Here is a 12212-nt window from a genome sequence, read left to right as displayed (position 1 = left end):
TTTTTACAGGAGCAATAGGTAACAAATCTGTTTGCAGATTGCTGCTGGATTATACATCAAGAAAATCAATAAAGATGAAAAATGCATTGCAAAAGTCTGTAAGGAAACTTGATCAATCGTCTCACAAAATAACCAACACGAGTCCCTACAAAGTTTTGTCTTGAATGATTTTTAAATTTTCGAAAAGAATGCAGCTATTTTTGAGAAAACTCTCATAGAAAATACTACATGCTCATACTTTTTACAACTTTGATATAAAAGATTTCGTATGACTTAAAACGTTTTTCAAAATTCGTGTAGCATTATTTTATTTACAATTTTTTCATTCCGTTTGAATTATATAATGATTACACCAAAGAAATCAAAATGTTATTAAACAACATAAAGTACTGAAGGTATATATGTAAATATGAAAGCGCATTTGAATTTTATAGGGCAAACAATGTTTTGGCAAGAGCATTTAAAATATTTACTTAAATTTATGATTAATATAAAAAAAATTATAAACTAGTTTGACTTAATCAACTTTTCCTAGCTTAAGGTATAGTTATCGCAAAATAATCGAAAATGATAATTTTTGCATATCATTACGTTTTAAAGTCTTTTGAACATTTTGGGATACCTTATGTATGTATAAGCGGATACAAATTTTGTCGATGATTTCGAGAGCACAGATCAACCGATTTGAATGATTCAAAAAACATTCGATTCGTATTGATCGGAAGACGTTCCGATTAGTTTTGGGTAAACCCAGGTCCTGCAATTCCAAAGATACGAGACAAAAAGTGCCAAAAGTAGCAATTCAGTTTTTGAGAGCATTCAGTTTTTTTCAAAGAACATTTCACATGCATTGACGGACAGAATAATTGGTCATTCGGTGGTGAAAAATGATCAATTTGACATATGGGCATCAAGTTATCAGATATTTTATAGATATTTGAATGATAAGTACAAATTTTATTTACATTTCTATTGGTTCCGTACCAAGATTTATAATGTTTCGACATTAGACTGCGACGCGACGCTTACGCGCTTCGATAATTCGTCTTTAAAACAGCTATGCAGTACGATCACTTTGTTACAAATTTATATCTTTTCGTGGTTTTTAAAAAAAGTATGTTTTTCAAAATTTCAAAAAAAAAATAAATCTTTTAAAAATTCCAAATTACAGTGCGGGAAGTTCCAACAATTTGCCTTAAGGCGCGATGCCGTGCTCCATTAGTTATACCTACTTTTCAAAAAACAGAAATTTTGTAATAATAAAAATATCCTTCTAATAACAATTAAGTTAAGTACAGTAATACCCCGTTTAACCCCGTATCGCAACCCAGGTTTTGAAGGGGCAAATGTGGAAGATGTCGAAGAAATAATTCAAGAAGCAGCGCAGTCTTTCTAATGGTGAGCTCAAAGAATTAACTGAACAAGAAGAAAACAAAAATGTTGACAGCTGAGATTCAGAGGAAGAGCAAAAAGAACTTTCGATGGCATTTGTAAAAAGGAGTTTGCCTGCTATAACTGAAATAATTGATCAATTCATTGAGAATGATCCGAATTTTGATAGGAGCTCTAAAGTAGGGCGCGGTGTTAGAGATGCTCTATCCGTTTATGATGAACTTTTAAGAGAACAACGCAAAAGAAAAACTGAAACAACATTAAATGCTTTTGACTCAAAACGTGGAAGAATAGCTAAATATGACTGGCTTAGAATGTTATTTGTTTTTCCAAGGATTTTCGTTTTGTTATTTATATTTCGTTTTTATTTTTGCAAGAAATAATAATGTGGTATTAATTTGGGCTTTGAGAAATAATTGTTTGGTTTTATTTCTAGTAAAAATAACAAACTTTTTAAATTCAATACCGAACCAATTTCCTAGCCGTCTGTCCCTAACCCCAATATTTCCATCCAAAGATGGCCTCGTTTAGCGCTGTTTTGCATTGCACTCTACTTTCATGGAACGTATCCCCCGCGTTAAACGAGGTATTCCTGTGATTGTTTTCTTCAAAATTTTTGGATGCAACGGTTGTTTTATTCAAAAACATTATCAACGCGACATCTACCATGTAGTAGCGTGAAACATAAATTCAATGGTTCCTAAACAAGGTTTAGACGTTCGCGAATGAATTTTATCTTTAAAAACATAACTAGATGCCTAATCAGTATTTACATTTATTAGTAAACAACCAAATTATTTTTCTATAGACTGTCTGCGATCAATACATAGACAAGTTATTTACTAACATTGCAAAATTTCAGTGTATCTACAAGTGTCTTGTCTGCGGTGTGCGTATTATTAGAATGACAAGATGAAATGAAGTGAACTTTGGATGGCTACTTTATCGGACGTGTAAAGGAATATAGTCGAATACCGAAATAATATTTTCGACACTTTTTATTTGGACTTTGATAACCAAACCTGTTTTTTCAAACCTGGACTACATTATTTCAGTGGATTTTATAGAAATAATACCAATAATATGGCAGCAATAACTCAGGTATTTCAATATTGTTTTATGATATTTTATTAGTATAATAATTTTTGAAATATGTTTTTGCCTTATGTGTATATACGTATGTGTATGTAATCATTAACTGACTAAATATTAAGACTATTAAGTGATAAATTCGGTAGATTTTGAATTACAGTATGGGCACATGTATTTTTTCTTAACTTATACCCCTTGAGAAAAACTACACTGTAAATATTCACACTGCTAAGCAAAATTTTAAAAGTCATAAATGCATCGAGCCAATTGTCTCAATCATCATATATCATATTTTGTACTTTTAGATATAAAATTACATTTTTATCAAAGTACTCATGGTTAATATATACATTTTTTACTATATTGCTTGTAATTTCTTCATGAATTTATATAACATGATAATCAAAATTATATATCAGAATTATTAAAACTTAAATAGCAATGAATCCCTTCTCCTTCCTCGTCTATCATTCCCATTACCACTATTCTCCTTTTTTATATACATTTTTTATGTATTTTTTTTTTTGAAAACTTTTGCTTCTATGCTTCTGCATATTTTATTTTAATTTAGTATTCATTTTAATTTAATAGTTATTAAAAGTCGTACTTTATAGCTTGTTATAGTAATGTAACATTAAAATGTAAAGTAATCTAACATTATATTTTCCGTGTTTTTTGTTTTTACTTAAATTATTTGTATGGTGAGTTAATGCATATTTGTCTATTATTTTTTTAGTTGTATCTTACCTTTATATACAACAACAACATATTTTAGTCTTATAATAAATTTATTACCAGCAACTTGTAATTCTGTAATCCTTTAATGTAGCACTGAACTAATGACCATCTGAAAAAACTTCTTAGTTTATATATATATATATATATATATATATATATATATATACATAATTTATATGTATATATTAATCCATTCATATATGCTTTATTACAAATAAAATATTTTATAGGTTATAAAACAAGCCGTGAGGCCAGGTATACGTGCTTTATCGACAACAGCTAAATTAAATTCAGAACACAGTCTACCAAATGGATATAGTTTTCAATTATCACCAGAGCAACAAGAGATGCAGGATTTGGCTAGAAAGTTCACTCGTGAAGAAATTATTCCCAAAGCCGCTCACTATGATAGAACAGGAGAATATCCATGGGATATAGTCAAAAAGGCCTGGGAACTAGGACTGATGAATGGACATATTCCTGTTCATTGTGGTGAGTACTTTTTTTTTAAATTACTTATGCATTAATAATTCAAAATTGTTGTTTACAAATTTTATTGCCAATCAAATTTTCCTATCCTGGGTGAGCAATAAATTAATTTGTGCTAAATATTGTAGTACATATATTATTTATCTTTTATGTGTTGAAGAAGAAGAGCAGTAATGTGATACTTTTGATGGACATAATTAAAAACACCTGTAAAAGATATGAAATGATATTTGTATTTGATAATGGATTAATTAATATAATTAATCCATGTATGCCAGACCTTAAAACTTGAAATTTTAGGTGGAATGGATATTGGGGTATTTGAAGGCTGCTTGGTAACTGAAGAAATGGCTTATGGATGTACTGGAATATCAACAGCAGTCGAAGGAACAGGTTTAGGTGTAAGTGTTCAACAGAAGTGGCTGAAGAATTTGGTGTAGAACAATTTATTAACAAAATATTATTTTTATGCTGATAATAATGTACAATGCAGCTTGTGTATCAGGTGCCAAGAAATAATGCAAAGCATGGTCCAGGATTATCAAAATTATTATATATATATATATATATATATATAAGATTTAGATTTTTTTGTTTGACGTTAAGACATATTCTTGAATGTTATATTTGCAGCCAATCCTCGAAATAAAAGAACAATAAATAATGACCTTTTTATTTATATGTTTCGACACGGTATGTGTATCATCATTCTGCTTTTTTTTATAATAATACAGTATCTAAAAGATACTGTATATTAACTTTTAGATACTGTATTAATAAAAAAAAAAACTGAATGATGACACATATGGTGTCGAAGCGTATAAATAAATAGCTCATTATTTACTGTTCTTTTATTTCTATAATTGGCTGCAAATATAACATTCAAGATATATATATATATATATATATATATATATATATATATATATATATATTATACTCTATTAAAATTAATTAATTAATAAGGTATATTTATTGCAGGATAGCTTATGTAATGCATTTCAATATATCATGTTTTTTTCCATTTCAAAGCTTATGTGATGTATTTCAATTTCATTTTGCATATCATCAATAAGTTAATTAATAATATTCATTATAAATTTTTAACATTGTCTGTTCTTGCTTATCTTAGGTGGTTTAGATTTGGGTGTTTTCGATGGTTGTATGGTTGCAGAAGAACTTGCTTATGGTTGTACTGGAATTATGACTGCACTTGAAGGCAGTGGCCTTGGTGTAAGTTTTTTTTTTCATTCTTAATTGCACAAACAATAGAAGTATTTTTATTCTTATTACTTTAGTCTTTTTTAATATATCAAGAAATATAAATTCAAAATATTTAGTGTGCAAATGCTGTTTATTTTGATCATTTTTAAAGACTTATGGTCATTATTGTTGAATTGCATAAGCATGTTTAGAGTTCAATTTTTATGTAAGATGTATTTGATTCTTATAACATTTACAGTTTTATTTTTATTAAAGCATGTAAATTTCAAATTCTAATTAAAAGATGATTCTTGTTGACTAAATTAATCAAATGCAGGATTTTACAATTAGGGCCACTGTTCTCAGCCTATGTGCACGATAATAAGTCTCGCCATAACGGTTCTGTTGAATTTAATATATTTTTCATACAATTTGATGAAGTTATTCAGTCCAAATATTTTAGACTTTCATTTAGAATACTAAAATTGTCACTATGTAAAAAAGCATTCATTGCTTTATATCACTGTTCAAATTTGCTTGTTTCATTATATATCATTTATAAATACATTCTGATCATATATACTAACTACACAAAAATGATTAAAAGTGATATTCCAAAACTTAAGGATAAAATATTTTTATTAAAATATATTGAGCAACTTTGTTTTGAATATATTTGTTTGTTCCAAATATTATTAAACTCCTCATAAAATATAAAATGGAGTTTAAAATGAATTTATTTTGGGTTAGATATATGACAAAAAAGTAAAGAATTAATTCAAAAATATTAATTTACCCTTGTGTTTTGTTACAAAGTTGTGAATATGTAGATATTTTTATTTAATTTTTTTTGCATCAATATCTGCACTCATAAAGAAAAAAATGCTTTTATTTTTGTTTGATTTGATCACATTAATTTATTATTAACATATGAAATCATTTATTACAGCAAATGCCGGTTGTAATTGCTGGAAATAAAGAACAACAAAAGAAATACTTAGGTAGACTTATTGATGAACCACTTGTAGCTGTAAGTAATTATTTTAAACTAAACAGTTTCTAATATTTAATAAATAATTATAAATTATTAAGTTATTATTTAATATAAGTTACAAATAATCTTTAATTGTAGGCTTACTGTGTTACCGAACCTGGTGCAGGATCTGATGTCAATGGCGTGAAAACAAAAGCTGTGAAAAAGGGAAACCAATGGGTAATTAACGGTCAAAAAATGTGGATCACGAATGGGGGTGTTGCAAATTGGTATTTTGTATTAGCAAGATCAGACCCTGATCCTAAAGCCCCAGCCAATAAAGCATTCACAGGTTTTATTGTTGAACGCGATACACCAGGACTTACTCCAGGTCGTAAGGTGAGTAGCAAAACTATAATAAAATATTTATTTTTATAATATTGAAAGTAAGGTAATATTTTCTTATTAATTGGCATTACAATTTTGCAGGAGCTCAACATGGGACAAAGAGCAAGTGATACTAGAGGAATTACTTTTGAAGATGTTGTGGTACCAGAAGAAAATGTATTATTAGGAGAAGGACAAGGATTTAAAATAGCGATGGGCGCTTTTGATAAAACTCGGCCACCGGTATGCATTTATTTTATTTAACTTTTAATAAATAAAGTCAATTATGAGTAAATTCTTTAGCTTATATGTGCTTTTTTGATAATGTTAAATTAATTTAAAAAATAATAAATAGTTATAGAAAGTTACAAAGTTATAAAGTTTATTAACAATCTATTCTACATTACAATATTAAAATGCAACATTTTCATTCTGTCCTAACACTGATTTCATATGTAAGATGGGTTTATGATACCAAATTTCTATAGGTATGCAATAATTTTTCTTTTATGAGCTAAAAGCAATAATTTATTGGCTTGATTTATATTCCTGAACGATATTCAAAATTGAATGATATTTAACATTTTGAGATGATTTAGTATACATTTAAATAGCATTGTTGCCCAATAATGTCTAAATAAAAATCAATTGTACATTATGCTAATTTTGGTTATTACAGGTTGCTGCAGGAGCAACAGGTTTGGCACAAAGATGTTTAGATGAAGCTTCGAAATATTCAATTGAACGCAAAACATTTGGTGTTCCCATCGCCAGTCATCAAGCTGTGAGCTTTATGTTAGCTGATATGGCAATTGGAGTAGAAACTGCACGTTTGGCCTGGATGAAATCTGCCTGGGAAGTCGATCAAGGTCATTATAAAAGTATCTAATAAGATTTTAAGTATTTTCAGTTTTTTTGTCTGACAAAATTAGTAAGAGCAAATAACTCTCCTCAAAATTAATTAACTGAATTCATAATGTTTTTTTAAGTCTATTGGTTTTTTATTGGATAAATGCCCCAAATCATAGGACATTAAAATATAGATAATAATATCGGTTTTTGAAGCATTTGAAAAAAATCAAAATAAATGTGTTATGATTGCTACCTACCAAACTATCGCTTTTATACTCTTATTTATATTTTTTAAAGCTGTTATCATTCAGAATCAAACTCAGCTCTTCTCAAATTCTTAATTAAAATTAATAACTTAATAGGGATAGTATATTTTGAAATTACTTGAAAAATTTGGAATATAATTATTTATTTATTTTTTCATTACTGTTTGAACAAGTTGTAATAGAACATTTTTATAATTTATAATAATATTTTATAATTTTTGTTTGATATAGGGCGCAAGAATACATTATATGCTTCCGTAGCTAAATGTTATGCAGCAGATGTGGCAAATAAGTGTGCAACAGATGCCGTTCAAGTTTTTGGTGGTAATGGTTTCAATAGTGAATATCCAGTAGAAAAACTTATGAGAGATGCAAAGATTTATCAAATCTATGAAGGAACTTCGCAAATTCAAAGACTGATCATTTCCAGAGAGATTATTGATAGAGCAAAGAAAATGCTATAATCAAATATATTGTTGTATTATTACATGTATGATATGATAGGCTAAGATATAAATTTATAATATTTTTTAATAATGTGTATTTGCTACTATATAGAAATAAAATTTTATATTTGAATTTTACAGTACTTGTTTTCGTAACGGTTTATAAGTTTTCTTTTAAAAGCGTTGAATGCATTTCTTTATTTTATTGCTATTATAAACAACAACGGTACAAAGGAAAACGAAAGTGATTAAAGATATATATATATATATATATATATATATATATATATATATATATATATTAAGTTAATATATATATATATATATATATATATATATATTATCTTAATTTTTTTTGTTCGATTTCAGCCAAAAAGTCAAAAAAAAAAAAAATATTTTTATTTATTTAGTTATTGTTTGTTTTTTGACTATTATATACATATATTCAACGTCTAAATAGCTGTCGAGATATATATATTTCTTGTAGAGCTTCGAACAAAGAATCCAAAAATTTTGGATTCTTAGTTCGAAGCTCTACAAAATATTTACAAATTCAAGACTCTACAATTATATATGTTTATATATATATATATATATATATATAGATGTTATAGAGCTGGATATATATATCTTATCTTATACATATCTTATATATATATATATATATATATATATATCTAATATATAATAATGTATATAAATAAAACATTAACGGATTAATGAAAATTTCGAAATGAAATGAAATTTTTCGTTTAGATCAAGTTTTGTCAGAATCAAGTTAAATATTAGAATCCCTGATTTTTAACATATTTTCTATTATTTTATGTCTTTAGTTTGTGATGAACTAAACAAATTTTCTGTACATAACCTCAAAATCATATAGAAATCTGTTTAGCCGTAAATGGTTAAGATGATATTATTTCATTACTAAACACATGAAAACTGATTAAATTTAACGAACCTTATAAAAGAAAGTAGATATTAAGTTTTAAATGAATCATTTTACACAAATCATATTAATTCCCGCCATATTTCAAAATCATTGCATTGTCCTATATAACATATTTAATGAGGTCAGCCAATTTTTTTTGCAATCCTAGTGTAAAACAAATCCTAAGAAAATGCTAATCCAAAGAATAATTTAAGGAAAATAGTTACATAAGGAGCAAACAGTTTTTTTTAATATTGCTCAAATGACAGTAACTCTTGACCTACATTTCAATGTTCGTGAGAAAGTATTGCATAATTGTGCGTAATTATGTAAGTACACATTAAATCATTTTCAAGTAATTCATGAATTAAATAAATAATGTAAGTATAATCACAATGAAAGTTCGAAAACTGTGCGCATCTCCATGACTGCTCCAACAATAAATGGGTCAACGTTACGCATAGAACTAAATAATGAAAATATATTTAACATTTGTCATTCAAGTGATTGATTATCGATATAGATTTAAATAAATTGTATTTATTTAGAATTTCGAATTAAATTTTTTATTAGGTTATCCTAAAATCCTGTGATGTAGCTTGTATAACATGACATATATTTATATAGCACACACACAACTATCCCAATGTCAGCTCATGCTCGCAGTCGCTGGCTTGACTTTGTAGTCATGTATGTAAAGTGTAAGTGAGTGGCCTACAGACCTACTTTTCCAAAACGTTCATTTTTATATAACACATAATATTTTTGTAAAGGACCTTGGCACAAAAAACTTCATAATACATCTGTAGTTGTATCAAAGAGCTGGATTTAATGAACAAAGTGCGTGGTGTTTATAATTGTGTGAAATATGCATGAGGAGGCTAAAGGAATGAGCGTTCCGAACTCTGTCGCCAGTTCCACAAGTCAGCAAGACGCTGGGGCTGCGGTGACGGTAGCCTCCGATGAGACCTCGATATCGGCCGTAGATCCCCTTTTGGGAGACGGGGTCCCGGACCAGGCAGACTTAGAAATAAAAATGGCATTCGAGGAGAGCTCGACAGGTATGTCATTAATGTCATCACGCTGCCGCTGTCAGTCTACTGTCACATTCGAAGGGGGAGGGGGAAGCGGGGGGACTACTCCGATACAAATCTATCTAAATGCATAATACGACCTGTCGCTATATTATTTTTATTGCGTTGCCCATAAAATTACCCAAATTAATTTTATTTTATGGCAGTTCATAATAAAATACTCGTTCAAAAATACACATTAACAATATTCCCGTTGTTAATGTCACACTTGCTAGCATTGTTATGTATTTTCCTTTTGGAATTTAATAACATAACCTCTCCCATGCATATATCTGTCACGCTCGTTTTTTCTTTGATAATCGTATTTTCCATTAAGCTACGTAATATGCCATGTGCAATAATCATAGCGCATAACAATGTTTTTTTTATAAGATTCTTATTGAAAGATACCTGTCTGAATGATATAATTTGGCAACATCGATTTATGTCGCTCGTGTTGTTTTGTGTCCAAACAACATAGCAAGTGCGTCATTAAGAACCAGTTCAAATTGTAATCTGCATTTTATTTTGATGGATTTTTTATTAATAAATATAGAAATTAGTGCTGCATGGCATCGCGCCTCAAAAAATAGATTTTTGACATTTTTAAAAATGTTTGACTTTTTTAAAAAATTTGATTTTTTTTATATTTTGAAATGATTTGAATATTTTGATTTTTTTTCGAATCAATCGTGCTGCTTAACTGTTTTAGAGATGAAACATCAATTTTTTCAATTGATCTCCAAAACCGCTGAATATGCCTTCACAAAAAATTCAATCAGTTCTTCGTTTCGTCAGTACAAATAAAATGTTTTTTGAATCATTCAAATCGGATGCTCCCTTCTCTCAAAAACTAATAAAATTTTGTGGCACTTTTTGCCCCGTATCTTCGAAACGGCTGGACCTGTCTTTACTAAAAACTAATCAGCACGTCTCCTTATCAACAGCAATTGAATGTTTTTTGAATAATTGAAATCGGTTGAACCGTGTTCGCGAAGTCGTCGACGAAAATTTGTATCCGCACACACACACACGGATACATCAATTTTTTCTAAGGAATGTCAAAATGTTCAGAAACCTCTGAAACGTAAAAATATATAAAAATTTTCATTTTCGATTTTTTTGCGATTACTATATCTTACCCTATGGGAAGTTAAAAATTTATTTTCCATTTTTTTGCGATTACTATAACTTACGGGAATTTAAAAATATAATTTAAATAAATATTTATTTAAAAAAGAAATTGTATTAATTACTATTGATATTCATAATAGTAACTAAATTTGATGGCTAATATTTCGTATTTTTTACATTCTTATAAGAATGCAAAATTCTGATTTTGAATTTATTTATGCTATAAATGAGAAAAAAAAAACGTTTTAGTTCAAAACGTTACTGATTTATTAATTTTTTGAAGACTTGATTGTTAAAATAAGATCTTAAATGAATGTATTTTATTTAATACCACTTTCCTTTATACATCTCATACAGATTATAGATATTAACTCTGATAAATTTGAATCCAATTGAAATTATTTGAATCTAATTGAATAAATTTGTGACATAAAAATTAGGCTTTCCGTATGTACTAGTTAATATTTTATTTTTTTAAATTAACTGGAGTATATATACATACACGTAAATTACTTTTTTTATGTAATGCAGTTCATATATCAGACTGATTTGTGAGCATGGGTTTCTTGAGTAAATTATTCTCATAGGAAAGATAAAAATTCCTATTTAGAAAATAAATTTATTGATAATTTTAAATTTATCATATTCCGAAATATTATCGTTAAAAAAAAAGAAGTATCGTAATAACAATAATTTAACAATAATTTCCTTAAAGTGTTGATTCCAATGATCCAAGGTTTTTCTATAATATAAAATAGTATTAGACTTTTAGATATAGATTTAGATATTTACATCATAATACTCAATACGTCTTCGACGTTCGATTATGATTAATAATGCCTAATTAACTTTCCGTAGGGTAAGTTATAGTAATCGCTAAAAAATCGAAAATGAAAATTCTTATGTCTTCACGTTTGAAACCATTCTGGACATTTTTGCATACCTTAGAAAAAAAGGATGGCTGTGTGTGTATGTGCGCGCGTGTGCTTGTGTTCGTGTGTGATGTGCGGATACAATTTTTCGTCGACTATTTCAAGAACACGGATCAACCGATTTAAATTATTCAAAATTATTCGATTTCTATTGATATGGAGACGTGTTGATTAGTTTTTGGCCAAGGCAGGTTTAACCGTTTCTAAGATACGGGGCAAAAAGAGGCAAAAATGGTAGTTTAGTTTTTGCGAGAATGGATCATTTTATTTGTATTGACGAAATGAAGAACTTTTAACATTTTTG

At 28.1% G+C, this 12212-nt stretch overlaps 2 protein-coding genes across 5 annotated transcripts in view; both read left to right on the top strand.

The window, feature by feature from the left end:
• LOC113378740 (probable medium-chain specific acyl-CoA dehydrogenase, mitochondrial) overlaps positions 1 to 7894 on the top strand; it is a 78808-nt gene extending 70914 nt beyond the window's left edge. Inside the window, exons 2-9 of one of the 3 annotated variants that reach the window (XM_026619318.1) lie at positions 2255 to 2493; positions 3453 to 3714; positions 4844 to 4944; positions 5864 to 5944; positions 6047 to 6286; positions 6377 to 6517; positions 6954 to 7143; positions 7624 to 7894. In XM_026619318.1, the coding sequence (XP_026475103.1) occupies positions 2476 to 2493; positions 3453 to 3714; positions 4844 to 4944; positions 5864 to 5944; positions 6047 to 6286; positions 6377 to 6517; positions 6954 to 7143; positions 7624 to 7856 (1266 nt within the window). In that variant the 5' untranslated portion in view covers positions 2255 to 2475 and the 3' untranslated portion in view covers positions 7857 to 7894. Of the gene's footprint in view, positions 1 to 2156; positions 2494 to 3452; positions 3715 to 4011; positions 4113 to 4843; positions 4945 to 5863; positions 5945 to 6046; positions 6287 to 6376; positions 6518 to 6953; positions 7144 to 7623 lie in introns of those variants that run through there. The other 2 variants (XM_026619319.1, XM_026619317.1) reach the window with 2 other exon arrangements.
• Positions 7895 to 9255: 1361 nt separating this feature from the next.
• The window catches only part of LOC113378492 (nuclear hormone receptor FTZ-F1), a 186646-nt gene continuing 183689 nt past the window's right edge, over positions 9256 to 12212 (top strand). For both annotated transcript variants that reach the window (XM_026619029.1, XM_026619028.1), the window contains exon 1: positions 9256 to 9830. In XM_026619029.1, coding sequence (XP_026474814.1) covers positions 9638 to 9830 — 193 coding nt within the window. In that variant the 5' untranslated portion in view covers positions 9256 to 9637. The remainder of the gene's footprint in view (positions 9831 to 12212) is intronic.

Source organism: Ctenocephalides felis, unplaced genomic scaffold, assembly GCF_003426905.1.
Source record: "Ctenocephalides felis isolate EL2017-DRISC unplaced genomic scaffold, ASM342690v1 CF-g0.4_SCAFFOLD_01886, whole genome shotgun sequence".
In the NCBI taxonomy this organism is placed as follows: Eukaryota; Metazoa; Arthropoda; class Insecta; order Siphonaptera; family Pulicidae; genus Ctenocephalides; species Ctenocephalides felis.
This window is presented reverse-complemented; position numbering and strand designations above follow the sequence as displayed.